This window comes from Dysidea avara, chromosome 4 (genome assembly GCF_963678975.1).
Source record: "Dysidea avara chromosome 4, odDysAvar1.4, whole genome shotgun sequence".
In the NCBI taxonomy this organism is placed as follows: domain Eukaryota; kingdom Metazoa; phylum Porifera; class Demospongiae; order Dictyoceratida; family Dysideidae; genus Dysidea; species Dysidea avara.
Window position 1 is genome coordinate 25016350 of NC_089275.1, and position 15239 is coordinate 25031588.

Below are 15239 nucleotides of genomic sequence, written 5' to 3' on the forward strand. Positions count from 1 at the left end.
CCATGGTAATATGTGCATAGTGATTAATGAAAGCCACAACACAAACTCCATGGTGCACACTACATAGAGGTGGTAGGAGGTAACCCCTATAGGCTTGTTTCCTTTGTATACACCTTACCTTTGTGGTTAATCTATTAAAAATTAAATAGAGAAATTAACGATTACCATTAAAACATCTTCCCTAGTGACTTTGTTCTTCACACCTTGTTTATTAGGCATCTGGCAATTATAAATGCTCGAATGGGGTGTGGCACTGGAATCTAAAAGATTTCTGCTTAAAACGCCATCCCTAGGGAACTTGCGGTTCTGCACGCTTTCACAACTTGTTTATCAGACATTAGAGTGTGTGTCCACATCATGTCTTTATGCGTATGGGCAAACCAGAATTAGATAATGTCAGTGCAAGATGGACTGTACAAACATGACTATGTTGACTGGTATAACGTGATGGTAGGTGTAACATAAGGTAAAGAAATAAAGTGAAATATACCTATTTTTATTTTAGCAAGGCCTATTTTAGCAAGGCCTACTTTTTATTATAGCGAGGTCGCAAGAAAATTATGATGACGACTCCTTAAGATTTTTTTATCACGTAACGCAATACAAATCTATTGAGAGATGTTGCATACTCCAGGACTAATATTGCAAAACCGACCCTACACGTACATAACTCACATTAGTGGCCGCGCGTCTTTTAACTGGGAGTGCGTTTCGTAGTTTCTTGGCTGCGCACCTCACTACCGTGAGTCTTGATATGCACAGAAACAAATAGCAAGTTTATGTCTAATATACACTTACTATTTTCTTTTCATTTGGAGGACCTACAGTATTCTCCTTACAACAAAGAACCACTAGAGGGATATTTTGGGTTAAAGGTGTTGTTTTAGGCGTGCCCTCTATGAGAATTTTTGAAAAACACGGACAGTTTGATATTATGAACCCGCTGCTAGGGTTCGTGATACAGTAGGATATGATTGCTTCAGCCACAATAACTGTACAATATACTACAATACAGCAGTGATTCACTTATAAATATACACACATACTGTACCTCAGATGAAGTTCTACACTTTGTTAGACAAAATTCAAACTGATCTCTTAATGACATATAAATCAAATGGACACTACTTTCTGACAGTACAAGCTTTTTCAAGATGCTTCCAAGTGTAAGTTTCTAAAAGTATCAACAAACATAGTTAAGCACTTTCATAACTTTACAAACAAACAATTTTCAGCATCACAACTCACAAGAAGTGCACTACATATAGTACAGCGGACTCAATACCCAAACTATCAATTCATAAAATGATTGTTCTCTTAGAATAGCAATTGAACATTCTATGAGAGCAATCAAACTTTCACACAGTCTTTAAAGTGCTACAGTAAATACACTGAATTTGTATACGTTTTCAAAAGTTACTAGTATATTAAAACTTATAAATTTAAAAATGAAGTAGGAATCCAAGCAATAAAAAGTAGTGAAACAAGTGATGAACAATGGTAGCTATTACAGCATAGCTCAGTGGAAAATCTCTACTTTAGCATTGAACACAAAATAATTGTTATACCATGCCAAAGTAGGGATTTCCCACTGAGCTATACTGTAATAGCTACCATTGTTCATCACTTGTTACACTACTTTTTATCGCTTGAATTCCTACTTCACTTTAAATTTATAAATTATAATATACTAGTTTGTTTAGTTTTTTGATAAAACATACAGCTAGCTATAAACATGTGACTGTTCTATTAGGGTGACTGCTGTATTAGAGTATCTCGAGTCAGCCTACAAAGATGTGCGCTTGCTCCAAAAGGGGTGTGGTCATCGTGGTTTTGATCGATTCATAGTATTAGACTAGAAAATCTCGAATCTGAGCTCGAATCAACCTACCAACTTAAAGTTGTGTGGTTACAAATAGTTAGCATAAAGGGGCGTGGTGATTGTGGTCTCGATCAATAGATTGATAATATGTACAGAATAAAGAATGGGCGTGATGTCGTGACCTATCATGGAGTACCAGTACCTCCATACTCAGCTCCATACAGTAGCGTAGTCTAAGCGCCTTAAATAATTTTATGGCGTCTATTATGCTGCTTAAAGAAAGTGTAGATATGGAAAATTAATGCCTTGATATGGCTTCGTTGGATGAAGAAGAAGACAAGCATGTTGTGGCGTAAAATGGTGACCATGCGCTACTTCGTTTGGGCTCTAGGTTTGCGACTGTGGTCAGTGAGTGACTGAGTGAGGCAGTGAGTGAGGCAGTGAGTGAGGCAGTGAGTGAGGCAGTGAGTGAGGCAGTGAGTGAGGCAGTGAGTGAGGCAGTGAGTGAGGCAGTGAGTGAGGCAGTGAGTGAGGCAGTGAGTGAGGTAGTGAGTGAGATGAAATTTTAAGTTTTGACAATTTAAAAAAAAATTCTATATCCGGCCGCCAGTAAGCATTTTTTTTATTTTTAACACTACTTTTGAAGCTAGATGGACTAATATTATTCTGTAAAAGTGATTTTCGTCACGTAAGAAGTTTCTAAGCTGATTTTTTAAAGGCAATATTTTTGGCGGCGCGCATCATTCAGGGGGATTCCTACTTAAACAGTACTACCATACTGTTTGATAAACTTACTTTTCACTTATTTGAACGCTACATTTTCCCCAGGGATTCAGATAATTAAGGTTCCACTGTATAGTATTATAAGATATGAAGTGTGTGAAGCCAAGGAAACTGTAGCAGCTGATATGAATGCGATTCATAATTAACCATGTATATACTGTAGATCAATTTACACTGTACATCGTACAGGAACCAAAACTATACAATTTCTACTTATCTATAAAACTCAGTCATGTATTTCATACTGTATACTATATTAGGGATGGGTTTTTCTGATCAAAAACATCACCCAAAAACCAGCTTCACAATACCATCCTGGAATATTGGTTAGGTATGACCAAGCCCAAAACTGCCTTCAGTACAACCCTAAATGTGATTGTTACAATTGTTTAATATAAAATTGGAATTTTCTGACTGACTGACTGCCTGCCTGCCCGCCCGCCCACCTGCCTGCCTGCTTCTTGATAAAGGCTAAAGCTACTGTATGGGCTTGATTTTTTCACTGCTCAACGTCACCTCAGCCTGTTTGGAATACCACAATACATACAATGCATGCATCATGGATTCATCTTTATCCTCCTTTATTTTCCATTTCTTTTGCTGACAGCCCAAGGTGTCAATTCGCAGTAGCTCAATGGATTTCCCTACGTTTGTAAACGAGAATTGTCATTTTCTGAGGTACTGGATTGATTGAAGAGGCACTCCTCCCACTATTCTCCATTTATAATGCTGTGAAACAGGCTGAACATAGCTGAAAGCAAAGCAAAATGGCCATTTCACTGTCGAGTCAGTAACTGATAGTTGGGACGCGCTGAGTTCAGTCAAAAGCATTACATCTGGTACCATCCTTTATTTTGATGTGGTATATGAACTGGTTCACCAGTCATAATAATGTTGCAAAAATACACAAACTAAGGAAAATTAAGAATTTTAGGAATCATACACCTCTGTAGAAGGAAAAGGAGGTTGCCTACACCTGAAGATATACCAGTGTACATTTAATCCCTAATTCAGTCATGCATATAGACAACTAAATCCAAGTATATCTGCATGTGTAGGCGACCTCCCTTGTTTCTTCCCTAGTTACTTTCTTTTTTCCACGATCTTTAATATTTCCTTAAATATACTTGTGTAGTAATATGCAGAATGCTGGTACAGTATAGAAACCAACATACGTAACTGTGTAACCGTACTATGAAAGATTAGCATCTTTCCACAATAAAACCAGAAATCAACCTCGAAACAGCTAGTGCCTTGGCAGTATTGGTCAATATTGTACTTTGCGTGGGAGGATCAAAGCGATGCCGCGTATCGTATTGTCCATACAGTTGCATAACTCTACTGTATGAGTCATACAGTACAGTTATGCAGCTAATTGAGCAAATACAGTACAGTTATGTGATTAATTAGGCAAATACAGCACACTTGGGCAAATATAGTACAGGTATGCGGAGAATTTATTTAAGGAATGTTATGAAAACAACACACTGTAAATCGCTAAAACCAGCCAAACTATAAAATCGTACGAGTTCATTCTACGGCTAGGAATAGATTGTATAAACACTTACTGATCGTCTGATGACGAAGCTTTTTAAACACGATTTCACTTAGAAAGCATGATTGATCACGTGCGTGACATTGTAAATCGCTAAAACTAACCAAACCAATCCTATTAGTTCGTTCAATGACTAAAAAATAGATTAGTTAAACACTTACTGATATCCTGATCACCAAAAATCACAGCGGTTTGAGTACTAGAGAAAATCTATCCAAGCCAGACGATCAGGAAGTACAATATAACAGTTAAAGCACCACTTATGCTTGTGTGTATGAAAAATCCAGCACTCGGGGGGTGTCTTGAAGCAAATACAGCACTCGACTTTGCCTCATGCTGTATTAGCCTTAGCCTCTCGATACGTCCCCTCGTGCTGTATTTTCTGTACACACGTGTAGCAGTGCTTTAAATATAATATAAGTGACTCAAAATGCTTACAAAAACCTCCTACAGAGTTTTAAAATCTTATTTAGTGGAATTTCGTATACTGTAACCAACTTACTCACTAATTCCTTCAGACAAGGGTACTGTAATTCAATAACAGCTAAGGTCACAGGCTTGAAACATAACTGGTGCGTTTGGCATACCACAGCATGTACGTACAATTTATGCATCAATGACTTACATTTTGTTCCGTATATTTGGCCTACATGTACTTTATATTCTATTTCCACCACTAAGAATTGTTTAATCAACCGGGATATGTAACATACTATAATCTGCACCCTGTAGGAGGTTTTTGTTAATCAAGGGAGTTAACCAAGAAGATTTTCATGCAGGTACCAGAAGATTTCTGAGTTTTATAGAATTGACCTAAATGTCTGCAAAACCTTAGCATCATACATGCAATTCACAACTTCAACTGTTTCAGTTCTGTTCTATGAAAAACAACTGCAATGATTATTTCCAAAACTTATCAGAAGGGAGTCGGTCTTTTTTTACAGTGAAATGTCTCTGCTTGTAATACAAGCTAATGTACTAATGCATCCAGCAACTGTATGTAGCTTTTCAGCAACGAGGAGAATAAAGACATATTTAGGGAGTATACACTATATGGGCAATACCATCACAAACAGTTTACTGTAACCGGAAATAATTGCATGAGGCAAATCCAAATGTAATTTTGATTGTCACATATACAATTATTCCAAAATCAAACAATAAGGTGTATGATTGTCTACTACAAAATTCATGTACAGCCTGTTTATGTTAGCCTCTATTTTCAAACTATCTCAAATCAGAGCAAAGCAATGAAAGCATAAATGCATAACATCAGGACAAACAATAGTGTTTCGTGTAGTGTTGCACCGATAAATGGTTGAATCAATGGTAACAGCCAATATAAGGTGATTTTGCAAGTATCGGTATCGGCTACGAAGAAGAAATTATTTGCCGATAACCTAAACCCACAATCAATCATTAACCACAGTAATAAACACGTGACAATATTACAGGTTTTTGCAATTGAATTCGTCGCCTTTGCGATTGAATTCGTCCCGTTTGCAATTGAATTCGTCGGTTTTGCAATTGAATTCGTCCCGTTTGCAATTGAATTCGTCGGTTTTGCAATTGAATTAGTCGGTTTTGCAATAGAATTCGTCGGTTTTGCAATTGAATTCGTCGGTTTTGCAGTTGAATTAATCGGTTTTGCAATAGAATTCGTCGCGTTTGCATTACAATTCGTCATAAACAAAACGGTTCCAAGAAACCAACCGTTCATTAAGAGATGAGTTATTTATGCCGTGGAGAGTTACACTTGAGACACTAGAAGGTAATTGAAGCTGGTAGTACACGAAGTTGATAGCTGTCTGACAAGCTAATTAGCTTGCTCGCGAGTGACCACACCCATCGCGAATGGCACAGTAGAGTTTGGAATGTTGCTGAAGAGGCTGTCGAGGAAGAATTATTGCCTTATAAAGAGTTGTTTACTACTGTTGTACTTGAATAAGTTCTTGTAGCAGCTGCTACATCATGTTTTCATGTTTGCTCCAGCTGCCATTCTTGTTACGGACGAATTTAACTGCAAAAGCGACGAATTCTATTGCAAAACCGACGAATTCAATTGCAAACGGGACGAATTCAATTGCAAAAGCGACGAACTCAATTGCAAAAGCGACGAACTCAATTGCAAACGGGACGAATTCAATTGCAAAAGCGACGAACTCAATTGCAAGCGGGACGAATTCAATTGCAAAAGCGACGAACTCAATTGCAAACAGGACGAATTCAATTGCAAAGTCGCCGAATTCAATTGCAAAAACCTGTAAAAGAAAGCAGTGAATGCAGAGGTAAGTGGTAAACATATATTTGCTGTACCTGTTTATAACTATTTAGGCTTGTTTATCTGTGGACAGTGTAGCTGCAAGGCTGTAATAGGCTGTGTATACTTATCGACCGTCCACGCAATTAGCCAATCGCTATTTTGCAAAGGGTCTGGAATCCCACCAAAACTCTGCTTGAGAAGCTGACTTGGGCATTTTATAACTACTTGGCTTTCATTTCCATGAAAGGGGTGAGTGGCACACTGGTAGCAAACATTGTAAAATCAGCCACGTATGCAAGTAATTAAATTATTGCAATTAATATTATACACACACATAAACTTTAGATGATTTTTGCTCCTTCTCCCCTGAACTATAGAATTGAAGAATATTGGTAAATATCGGCATATCGGATGCAGGAATGAGTGAAAAATCGGTATTGGTAAATATAAACATATTCATATTGGTGCAACATTAGTTTCATGCTTCCAAGTATAGCTAGTGCGGACATGCAACAGTTTTACATGAACCAAGAAAATGCTGTTTTCATGCATTCATAGCTCAATAGTGCCTGAATGGATATAGCGGCGTAGCCCCCAAAATTGGCAATAATGTGTACCTTTTCATAAAGCCATGAAACTTTCCACATAAATAGTACTCCCAATGACATGCATTTTTAGATATAGTGCCATTGCTGAGTTGACCTTTGGTAACCTTTACAACCATTTATTGTACAGAAAGTTGACCATTTTTGTCTTTAACTCCCTGAGGCAATAATTAACTTGTTAAAACATGGTACCAAACAAAAGATCTTGCTGATAGAAACAACTTGGTTTTTATTGAAAGTCAAATGGTAATTTCATTACAAAGTTATGATCATTTTTACCAGCTGCAAAATTTGATAAATTTACCTGCCCTTGAGGTGTGAATTACCTGTGGGCAGATAATTATGCATAGATTTATCAAATTTTTTGACTAATAAAAATACTAATAACTTAAGAATGAATTCACCTACTGTATTGACTTCAAATAAAACCAAGTTGTTTCTATCAACAAGATCTTTATTTGATACCATGTTTTAACAAGTTAATTAGTGCCTCAGGGAGTTAAAGACAAAAATGATCAATTTTTTGTACAAAAATGGTCGTAAAGGTCACCATAGGTCGAATCAGCGATGGCACTATATCTAAAAATACATATATTGAGGAGTACTATTTATATGGAAAGTTTCAAGGCTTTTATGAAAAAGTGCATGATTTTTTGGTTGTGCCGCTGTACTATTAACCAGCTTTGCTGTTGAAACTCCCTTGGCGTAGGGCACCTTCTATTCCAAATTTTAGTTGAATCTGCTTGAGATATATGTCTTCAAAGTTTGTCTTATTTTCTTTGTAGTTTTCTTCATCTTCTGCTGTTTTTTTCCACTTTTCACTCAACTCGCTATAATTCACACATGCTTCAGTCGATTGACTTCCAAATTTTGAAGGCAGTAAAAGCAAAATGAAGCACTTTTACAGCCCAATTTTCATAGAGATTGAACTAAGAACAGTGGAATTATGAGTGAGTTTGAAATTGCAAAAGAAATTAGTTGTCACACCTACAGGGTAATCCGCTTGATGATATAACTTGAAAATCGGTCTGTACATGAAGTTACTACTGTATTATGGTGTGAACCTTTTGTGGTTTGAAAACACTGAGACAATTAGCTAAGGAGAAATAAAGCAAGTGAAAAAAGCACAATCGAGATACTCTAATAGAACAGTCACTGAAATGTTTTTAAAAATACGTGCACAAAGTTGGAAAAAAAATCTCTAGGTTTCGAACCAGGGACCTCCACACCTACATGTATGTACCCAAGCCCTTACAACTCTGCCACCACCGCTGTCAGTGCTCACGTCATTTAATTTCTACCATATAAATGAAAGTTCAGGTTTAGTATACTAGAATGATAACTCACTATCAGTAGAAATTCTAGATGTGTTGCATTGAAGTACTCAGAAAAACTGTACTCTATTAGAGTACTACAGAAATTATTAAAATAGCTTATAATTCTTTTTTTATCAAGTGTGTTGTATGGCCAAATACAGCCAGTGTGAGTGGGCGACATACTCGTTTTATAGAACTACAAAAATGCTGTTTTCATGTGTCCATAGATTGATAGTACTTGAAGGAATTAATTATACAGGGGAAAAGTTCAATGGTAAGTTAAAAGGAAGTGTCAAGGTCAACCACATGGGCAGGCTTTGGAAGTTGCAATTACAAAAAGAAATGCACAAAAACAGTCAAGTTGTGAAAAAGCTGCGGCCTTAAATAGCCTGCATTAAAATAATTGTGAAATTAAAAGTGGCAGCCAAGAAATAGCTGCAATGATGTTAATGCTAACAAATTTTAGTAAAGTCTGTGAAATTGCAAAAGAAATAGTGTAAAATGTAAATTATATGATAAACTAAAGCCTACCCCCAAAACTAACCTTTATTATCTACTTAAAGTAGACCAAAACAGCTAAGTGTTTAAAGTGTTGTCTTTGATAAAATGGCCATGAATAAAAAATACATCAAAAGCGAAGGTTACAATAAATATGGTCACAGTGGTCGTGTTTATTTGATGATCTCACCAGAAATATATGTGTGGTGCATGCATGTAAAAAGTAGTCTACAACACATACAGGTACTGTATGTCCTCCTAAACATGCACAGATGCTGTCAGTGTAAATACACTGTGCATGCCACATGCTTCATGTACATGCCTGTAGCATGCATGGACCATGATGATAACTGCATGCAACATTACTTCTAAATCGAGCATTTCATTGCAGCATGAGTGTCTCACAGGTGTTCCTTGTCTATTGTCAAAATCAAACATGCATGGTGCATGAATTCACGTACTGTATCTGAGTTACAAAATGCACATTAAAGTACATGCATAGATGTAAAGCTGTGTCTATTGATTACTGCTATTGTCAATTGAAGGTACAGGGTGTGTATATACACTGAGCGTACAGTGTAGGCAGCTTTGAAGAAGTTGCTCTGCAGTATATTAGGCTCTAAGTATATAGAATGTGTAACAGTATTGATTCACCAAAGACTTTTACTAAACCACCTTAGTCATCATACAGCGTTAGGTTTACAATTTGCATGTATACTGTATTAACTTGGTTAACACCTATCCAGAAAATTTAACAAATACACGTGCCTTACACAAAGTGCAGTAAATTTCAAAGCATACATCACTACATCCTATGGCTATGCAACTTACTTGTGATGTAACAAGCACTAAAATGATACCTAGAATTTTATCCTAATGTTAAACAGTGTTACAGTGAGTCCAAAGCTAACCGTGTAAGTACCTTTTAAGTAAAGAAACACAAACCCTTCAAATACCCCAATGGAAGTACACGTGTACGTTGTTACTATCAACTTGCAACAAGTTCTGTTTACTTTGCCAATAAATTTTCTACTAGGCCATATATGTGAATAAACCCACAATAAAAACTATAAAGCAAGAATTTTAAGACACAGAAACACGAGTCACTGTTGTTCATCATACAGTACGATAGTGCTGTATAGTAGGGACCACACAAAGGAATAGGTGTGGCCCATGAAATAACACCCAAAAACCAGCCTCAATTTCCTTGACAACAATGAGGCAATATTAGTTAGTTAAAACTAAGCCCAAATAAGCTTTAAGATAGACCCGAAATGCCTTCAGAAAGCTGCTACAGAATTTAATTTAAAATATTTAACGAAATTTTCTAATGACTGAGTAACTGACTGACTGACTGACTGATGCCTTCAGACAAGCGTAACTCGATAATGGCTAAGGCTACCGGCTTGACTTTTTCACTGTTCAACGTCATTTCCGCCTGAGTGGTGCCTTTTGGCATCATAGATAATGTATGCGTTCCTACTGGATTGGAAACGCCCGTATTATTTACGTACACATGTAGTGACGTCATAGGCCATCTTCGTTTCGGTGCGCCAATTGGTTGCTAACGAAATAGTAGTTGTTCCAGGTGAACACTTTGTTTTCGTGTAGGTGACAAATTGGTATTAATTATCTGTAAATGTTGTAATAAGCAACAACATTAATTTGAGGTCTGATAAACCGGAAATTGCTGTCCGACAGTCCACAGCTACGTGATGAAAATTGCGTTCGCATTCTTCATAAGATTTGTGTAAAGCATTGTGCAAATTTCCTTGCAAGCCTGTGAGCACTACATAAATTCTTTGTGGTTACATAGTGAATGTGCAATGGGTAAAGTGTAAATGGCAATGAAATTTGTGCTGTTTCACTCCGTAGCTATTTTGTTTCAATAAAACATAGATAAAGCAAGGCTACTTTGTGCAATTATTTTGGGGAAACTAAATTGCAACTCAGTTTAAACTATATTTGAATAAGTTTATAAGGTTGTGTAATACTGGTCATTTACAGGTCATTGAAATAATGGGAAGGATAGGACGAATCCACAAAAATGATAAAAGGAAACGCCGAAAACTACTTTGTCATCCAGTTGGCCGTCCGTTAAAGCCCCTAAACCATAAGGTAATACCCATAGAGACTAAATGATATGTATCACATCAGTGTATGTGTACTTTAGCCATCATCACATGGTCCACAAGAGTTGTTCACTGAGATTAGGGAATTACAACTACCACCATCACTTAGCCATTGGAATGTTAAGTCACCATCAGAGTCTCAACATATCTTCTTCAAAATACAAGAGCAGTGCAATTCTAAGCAAGCTTTAACTGTCTCACACACATTGACAGTCAACTCAGATTTGTCCTGGTCCTTAGCTGTTTATGGTCATCAAGTTCAGTGCTCACCATTATTTATAGGGTATGAAAGACTTACCAGCAACTCTCTCCTTAGCTTGTTAATCAAGATAGATTCTTTCAACATGTGCCCTGGTCATCCCGATGAGCACTTTATTCCAATGGTTAAAGCAAAAGGGGGGATTTTACTATCACAGACAGAATCAGTATCAGGAATGCTTGACAACAGTGGTTTGCACTGTTTAAATGGACAAAGGTATAGTGAAACAGTAAGATCCAGCAAATGTCATATTCTGGTACAGGGCATCAAGTGCTTTGAATGTGTTAAATATAGAAGTACTCTGAGAGCATTGTACAGTAAATGGACAAAACAACAAAGTCAGCTTGACCAGCCAATTAATAGCCCTACTAATGATAGGTGGCTAAAACCTTCAGAGATGAGGGAAAGATTACAAGAAGTGAGATCAAAGCTTAAAACAGCTGAAAAGAAAATAGATTACTTAAAGCTAAAGATCAAAGAATCCCATGAGAGGTTAAGTATTGCAGTTGATGATGAATTGCATGAAGGTTTAGGGCAGATTATAATGGAGCATGCACCAGAAATCAAAAGCAAGTACTCTCCTAACAGTTTTCATCATCTATTTTGGGAGCAGCAGGTAGAGAACATGCAGAAGATACCATCTCAACGTCGATGGCATCCAATGCTGATACGTTGGTGTCTGCATCTTCATATGCTTTCTGCAGCAGCTTATGATGCTGTAAGGCATGTGTTAGTTTTGCCTAGTGATAGAACACTTCGTGACTACACGCATTTTATCAAGTCTGGCATTGGAATACAGAATGAAGTCACCATGCAATTAATGAAAGAAGCTAATATTGATGCATCAGAGGAATGGCAGAAGTTTGTTGCACTTAGCTTTGATGAAATCAAGATAAAAGAAGGGATTGTGTATGACAAACATGAATGCAGAATTATAGGATTTGTCGATTTAGGGCCAACAAACAACCATCTTGCAGCATTTGACAATGCTACCACAGCGCAATCTAGCACAATTCCTGTTGCCAATCACATGCTAACTATCATGGTGAGAGGAATTTTAACCAACCTTTGTTTTCCCTACACTCATTACTCTACAAATGGAGTGACTGCTGTAGAGCTACAGTGTATACTCAATAATATGGGAAAGCATTAGGACTTTAGAATGTGCAGGGTTTAAAGTTATATCAATAACTGGTGATGGGTGTTCAGCAAATAGGAAATTTTTTCGTATGCACAGATTAGCTGCTGGGAATACTGATTCAACAAAGCCAACACACAAAATAAAAAATCCATACAGCAAAGAAGAGCGCTTCATCTACTTTTTTGTAGATGTTCCACATCTTTTAAAAACAGTACGAAACTGTTGGTCTAACTCATTTGGGCACAGTCACTCCAGAGCTCTTTGGGTAGGTCATTTTTTCCAAATGTGTCTGCTAAATTTTACATTGTGAATTCATATTTTTAGATTAATGGTCAACACATAAGCTGGCAACATTTGAGGAGATTATATAAACGTCGCTGTGATTCTGATAAGTCTTTTTTAACTAAACTGACAATGGAACATGTTAACTTGAATTCTTACTCTCGTATGAAGGTTAACTTAGCAGCTCAAGTATGTGCCACTTTCTGATGTATTACATAGATATAATTGTGTTTCTGTGTATGTAGGTTCTTAGCAAGTCAGTTGCAGATTGCTTCGAGTATTATGATGAAACCGACACCATTGAAACACAAAGATTTGTTAGAAAATTTGACAGATTTTTTGACATGCTGAATACTAGGAACCTGGATGAAGCCTATTACAAATTAAAGCCAGATTTAAGGGCATACAGGAAAAAGGATGATACTCGTTTTGAAGTTAGAAACTATTAATGATGTCAGTTATTTTGTATCTTTTATGCATGTAGTGGCTTAAAGTGGAGTTGCTAGGCTACATTGAGAAGTGGAAGAACTGTGTAAACAAGAGGGAGGGATTTAATGCTACACAAAAGAAAATGATGACCCTTAGTGAAGAAACAATTGAAGGATTACAAATCACAGGTTACCAATGTTTCAAACATATGTATATTTTATTTGTTATGCATATGCAGTTGGCTCATTTTTAGAGGTTGCACCATTTCTACTGGAACAACCAGGGGCAAAATTTCTCTACTCTGTGCGGTTTAACCAGGATAATGTTGAAGCATATTTTGGGCTACAACGATCAAAGGGTGGTCGAAATGATAATCCAACAGTAAAGCAGTTTTGTGATAATGCTGTATCATTGAGACTACAAAGGTTAGGAGCAATTAAAGCCCTTCGACTTAAGGATGGAACCATTGACATCGATGAAACACCACTCCCAAAAAGGAAAAGATCTAGCTAATTATTGAACATTTGACAGTATAATAATAATAATAATAATAATATAATACACTGTAATAATAGAGTACTATGATGTATGGGTAAAAAATTTATTGTCATAATGACTGCTATATATATGTATATATTGCTACATGCATGGCTATATCTCATTTACCCTGAGCAGCACTTTTGCTAAGCTCCTTTCGCAGTCCCTTTACTTTCTTTGTAGATGTGGCTTCCATTTGTTTGTATCTTTCCATCCAGCACTTTGAAACACTAAAACCTCTGATGGTAAGCCATAAGCTCACAATGTGATTCAATAGTTCCATGTGGTCACTGCTGGTATCATCATCCATCTCTAGCAATGTCCATCTAAATAAAACATCTTGATCTTCACATAATGTCTTCACTATCATCTGTTTTGGTTCTCCATCTCTGTCACATGCTAGTGTCTTCCTGCTAGTGTGTTGCAAGTGTTCGTGTATCCTTCCATTTATTGCATGTTCAATAGCCGCAAACAATGCATATGCATTGTCAGATACTTTGAATAATCCTCCTCTATCAAGTTTTGTAATCCACTCCCTTGTATAATCATAAAAAAGATGATTCTGGGCCATCCATGGCCATTTCCATCTTATCAAAGCACTCTAGGAACTTTGCAGCTTTATCAGTAGCTGCTTTTGAAAACTTCTTCTTGAGCTTCATTGCAACGAAGCCATACGCATATCTCAGAATGTTCTCGTCATCTTTGGATAATATTGACTGATTTACAGCCAATGGAGTGGTAAGTACAAATTTTTTCTGAATGATATTTTCGATTAACGTTTCATTTATTAATTCCAATAGCATGGGCTCTTCCAGGAAAGCTTGGCAATCTATCTGTTGCAGAAAGTTGCGCCACATCTCTGGAAATGTTGTAGCTCGGTGGTAAGCGTACTGTATCCACATCCTTTCTTTTTGCTTTGCCATTGTCATGGGCTCTTTCTGTTCTACTAGTGAGCACATTTGCTGGTGGAGTTTGGTGGAAAATACAACAAACGACTGTTGTGCTTCCGGATGGGTTTGCAAATGTAGCATTAATTCATTGGATATACGCTTTATAGTAATAGCCCTGGTCGAGTTCATCTGGAGTTCTTTTCTGTGCTGAACGTTGCATATAGCTTCCCAAACTATGTTTACGCCGAGAGTTTTGCTAAAAGTAGAAGTGGATTTGGACTCAGACGACGTCATCCCAGGATAGCATTTGGAAGGCCACTGTATTGAAAACACGTAACAACAGCACTTTTCTACTTGCAAGAAAGCTTAAACCATACTTCATTAGCAACTGTAATATTGTGCGCGAAAAAGACCATAACGAGGATAGGAAAATAATTTAACTGGCGTTTCCAATCCAGTAGGAACGCATACATTATCTATGTTGGCATACTGCAGTACATATAGGGACATGTACCATGCATTCTTCATGGACTTACCATGTTCTCCTTTGCTGACAGCGAAAAGTGTCGATTTGGCGGTAGAACGTGATGGTTTCCCTACATAACGGAAATCGTCTGTACTTTTCATAGTGGCTATTTTGATTGCAGAAGTGCAGCTGACAACAAAGTGTAACGGATACTTCACTTTTCAGATGATAATTGATACAACTGGGATGTGCGGCACCATT

At 37.1% G+C, this 15239-nt stretch overlaps 2 protein-coding genes across 2 annotated transcripts in view; one reads left to right on the forward strand and one right to left on the reverse strand.

Annotated features, from left to right (window-relative positions):
• LOC136254507 (SREBP regulating gene protein-like) overlaps window positions 1-15239 on the reverse strand; it is a 59879-nt gene that overhangs the window by 25553 nt on the left and 19087 nt on the right. Inside the window, exon 4 of the mRNA XM_066047224.1 lies at window positions 1052-1174. Within this exon, the coding sequence (XP_065903296.1) occupies window positions 1052-1174 (123 nt within the window). The remainder of the gene's footprint in view (window positions 1-1051; window positions 1175-15239) is intronic.
• Window positions 10827-12386, forward strand: LOC136254502 (uncharacterized). The gene is made up of 2 exons (XM_066047209.1): window positions 10827-10960; window positions 11016-12386. Exons 1-2 carry the CDS (start codon window positions 10862-10864, stop codon window positions 12384-12386), a joined length of 1470 nt encoding a protein of 489 aa, XP_065903281.1. The 5' UTR covers window positions 10827-10861.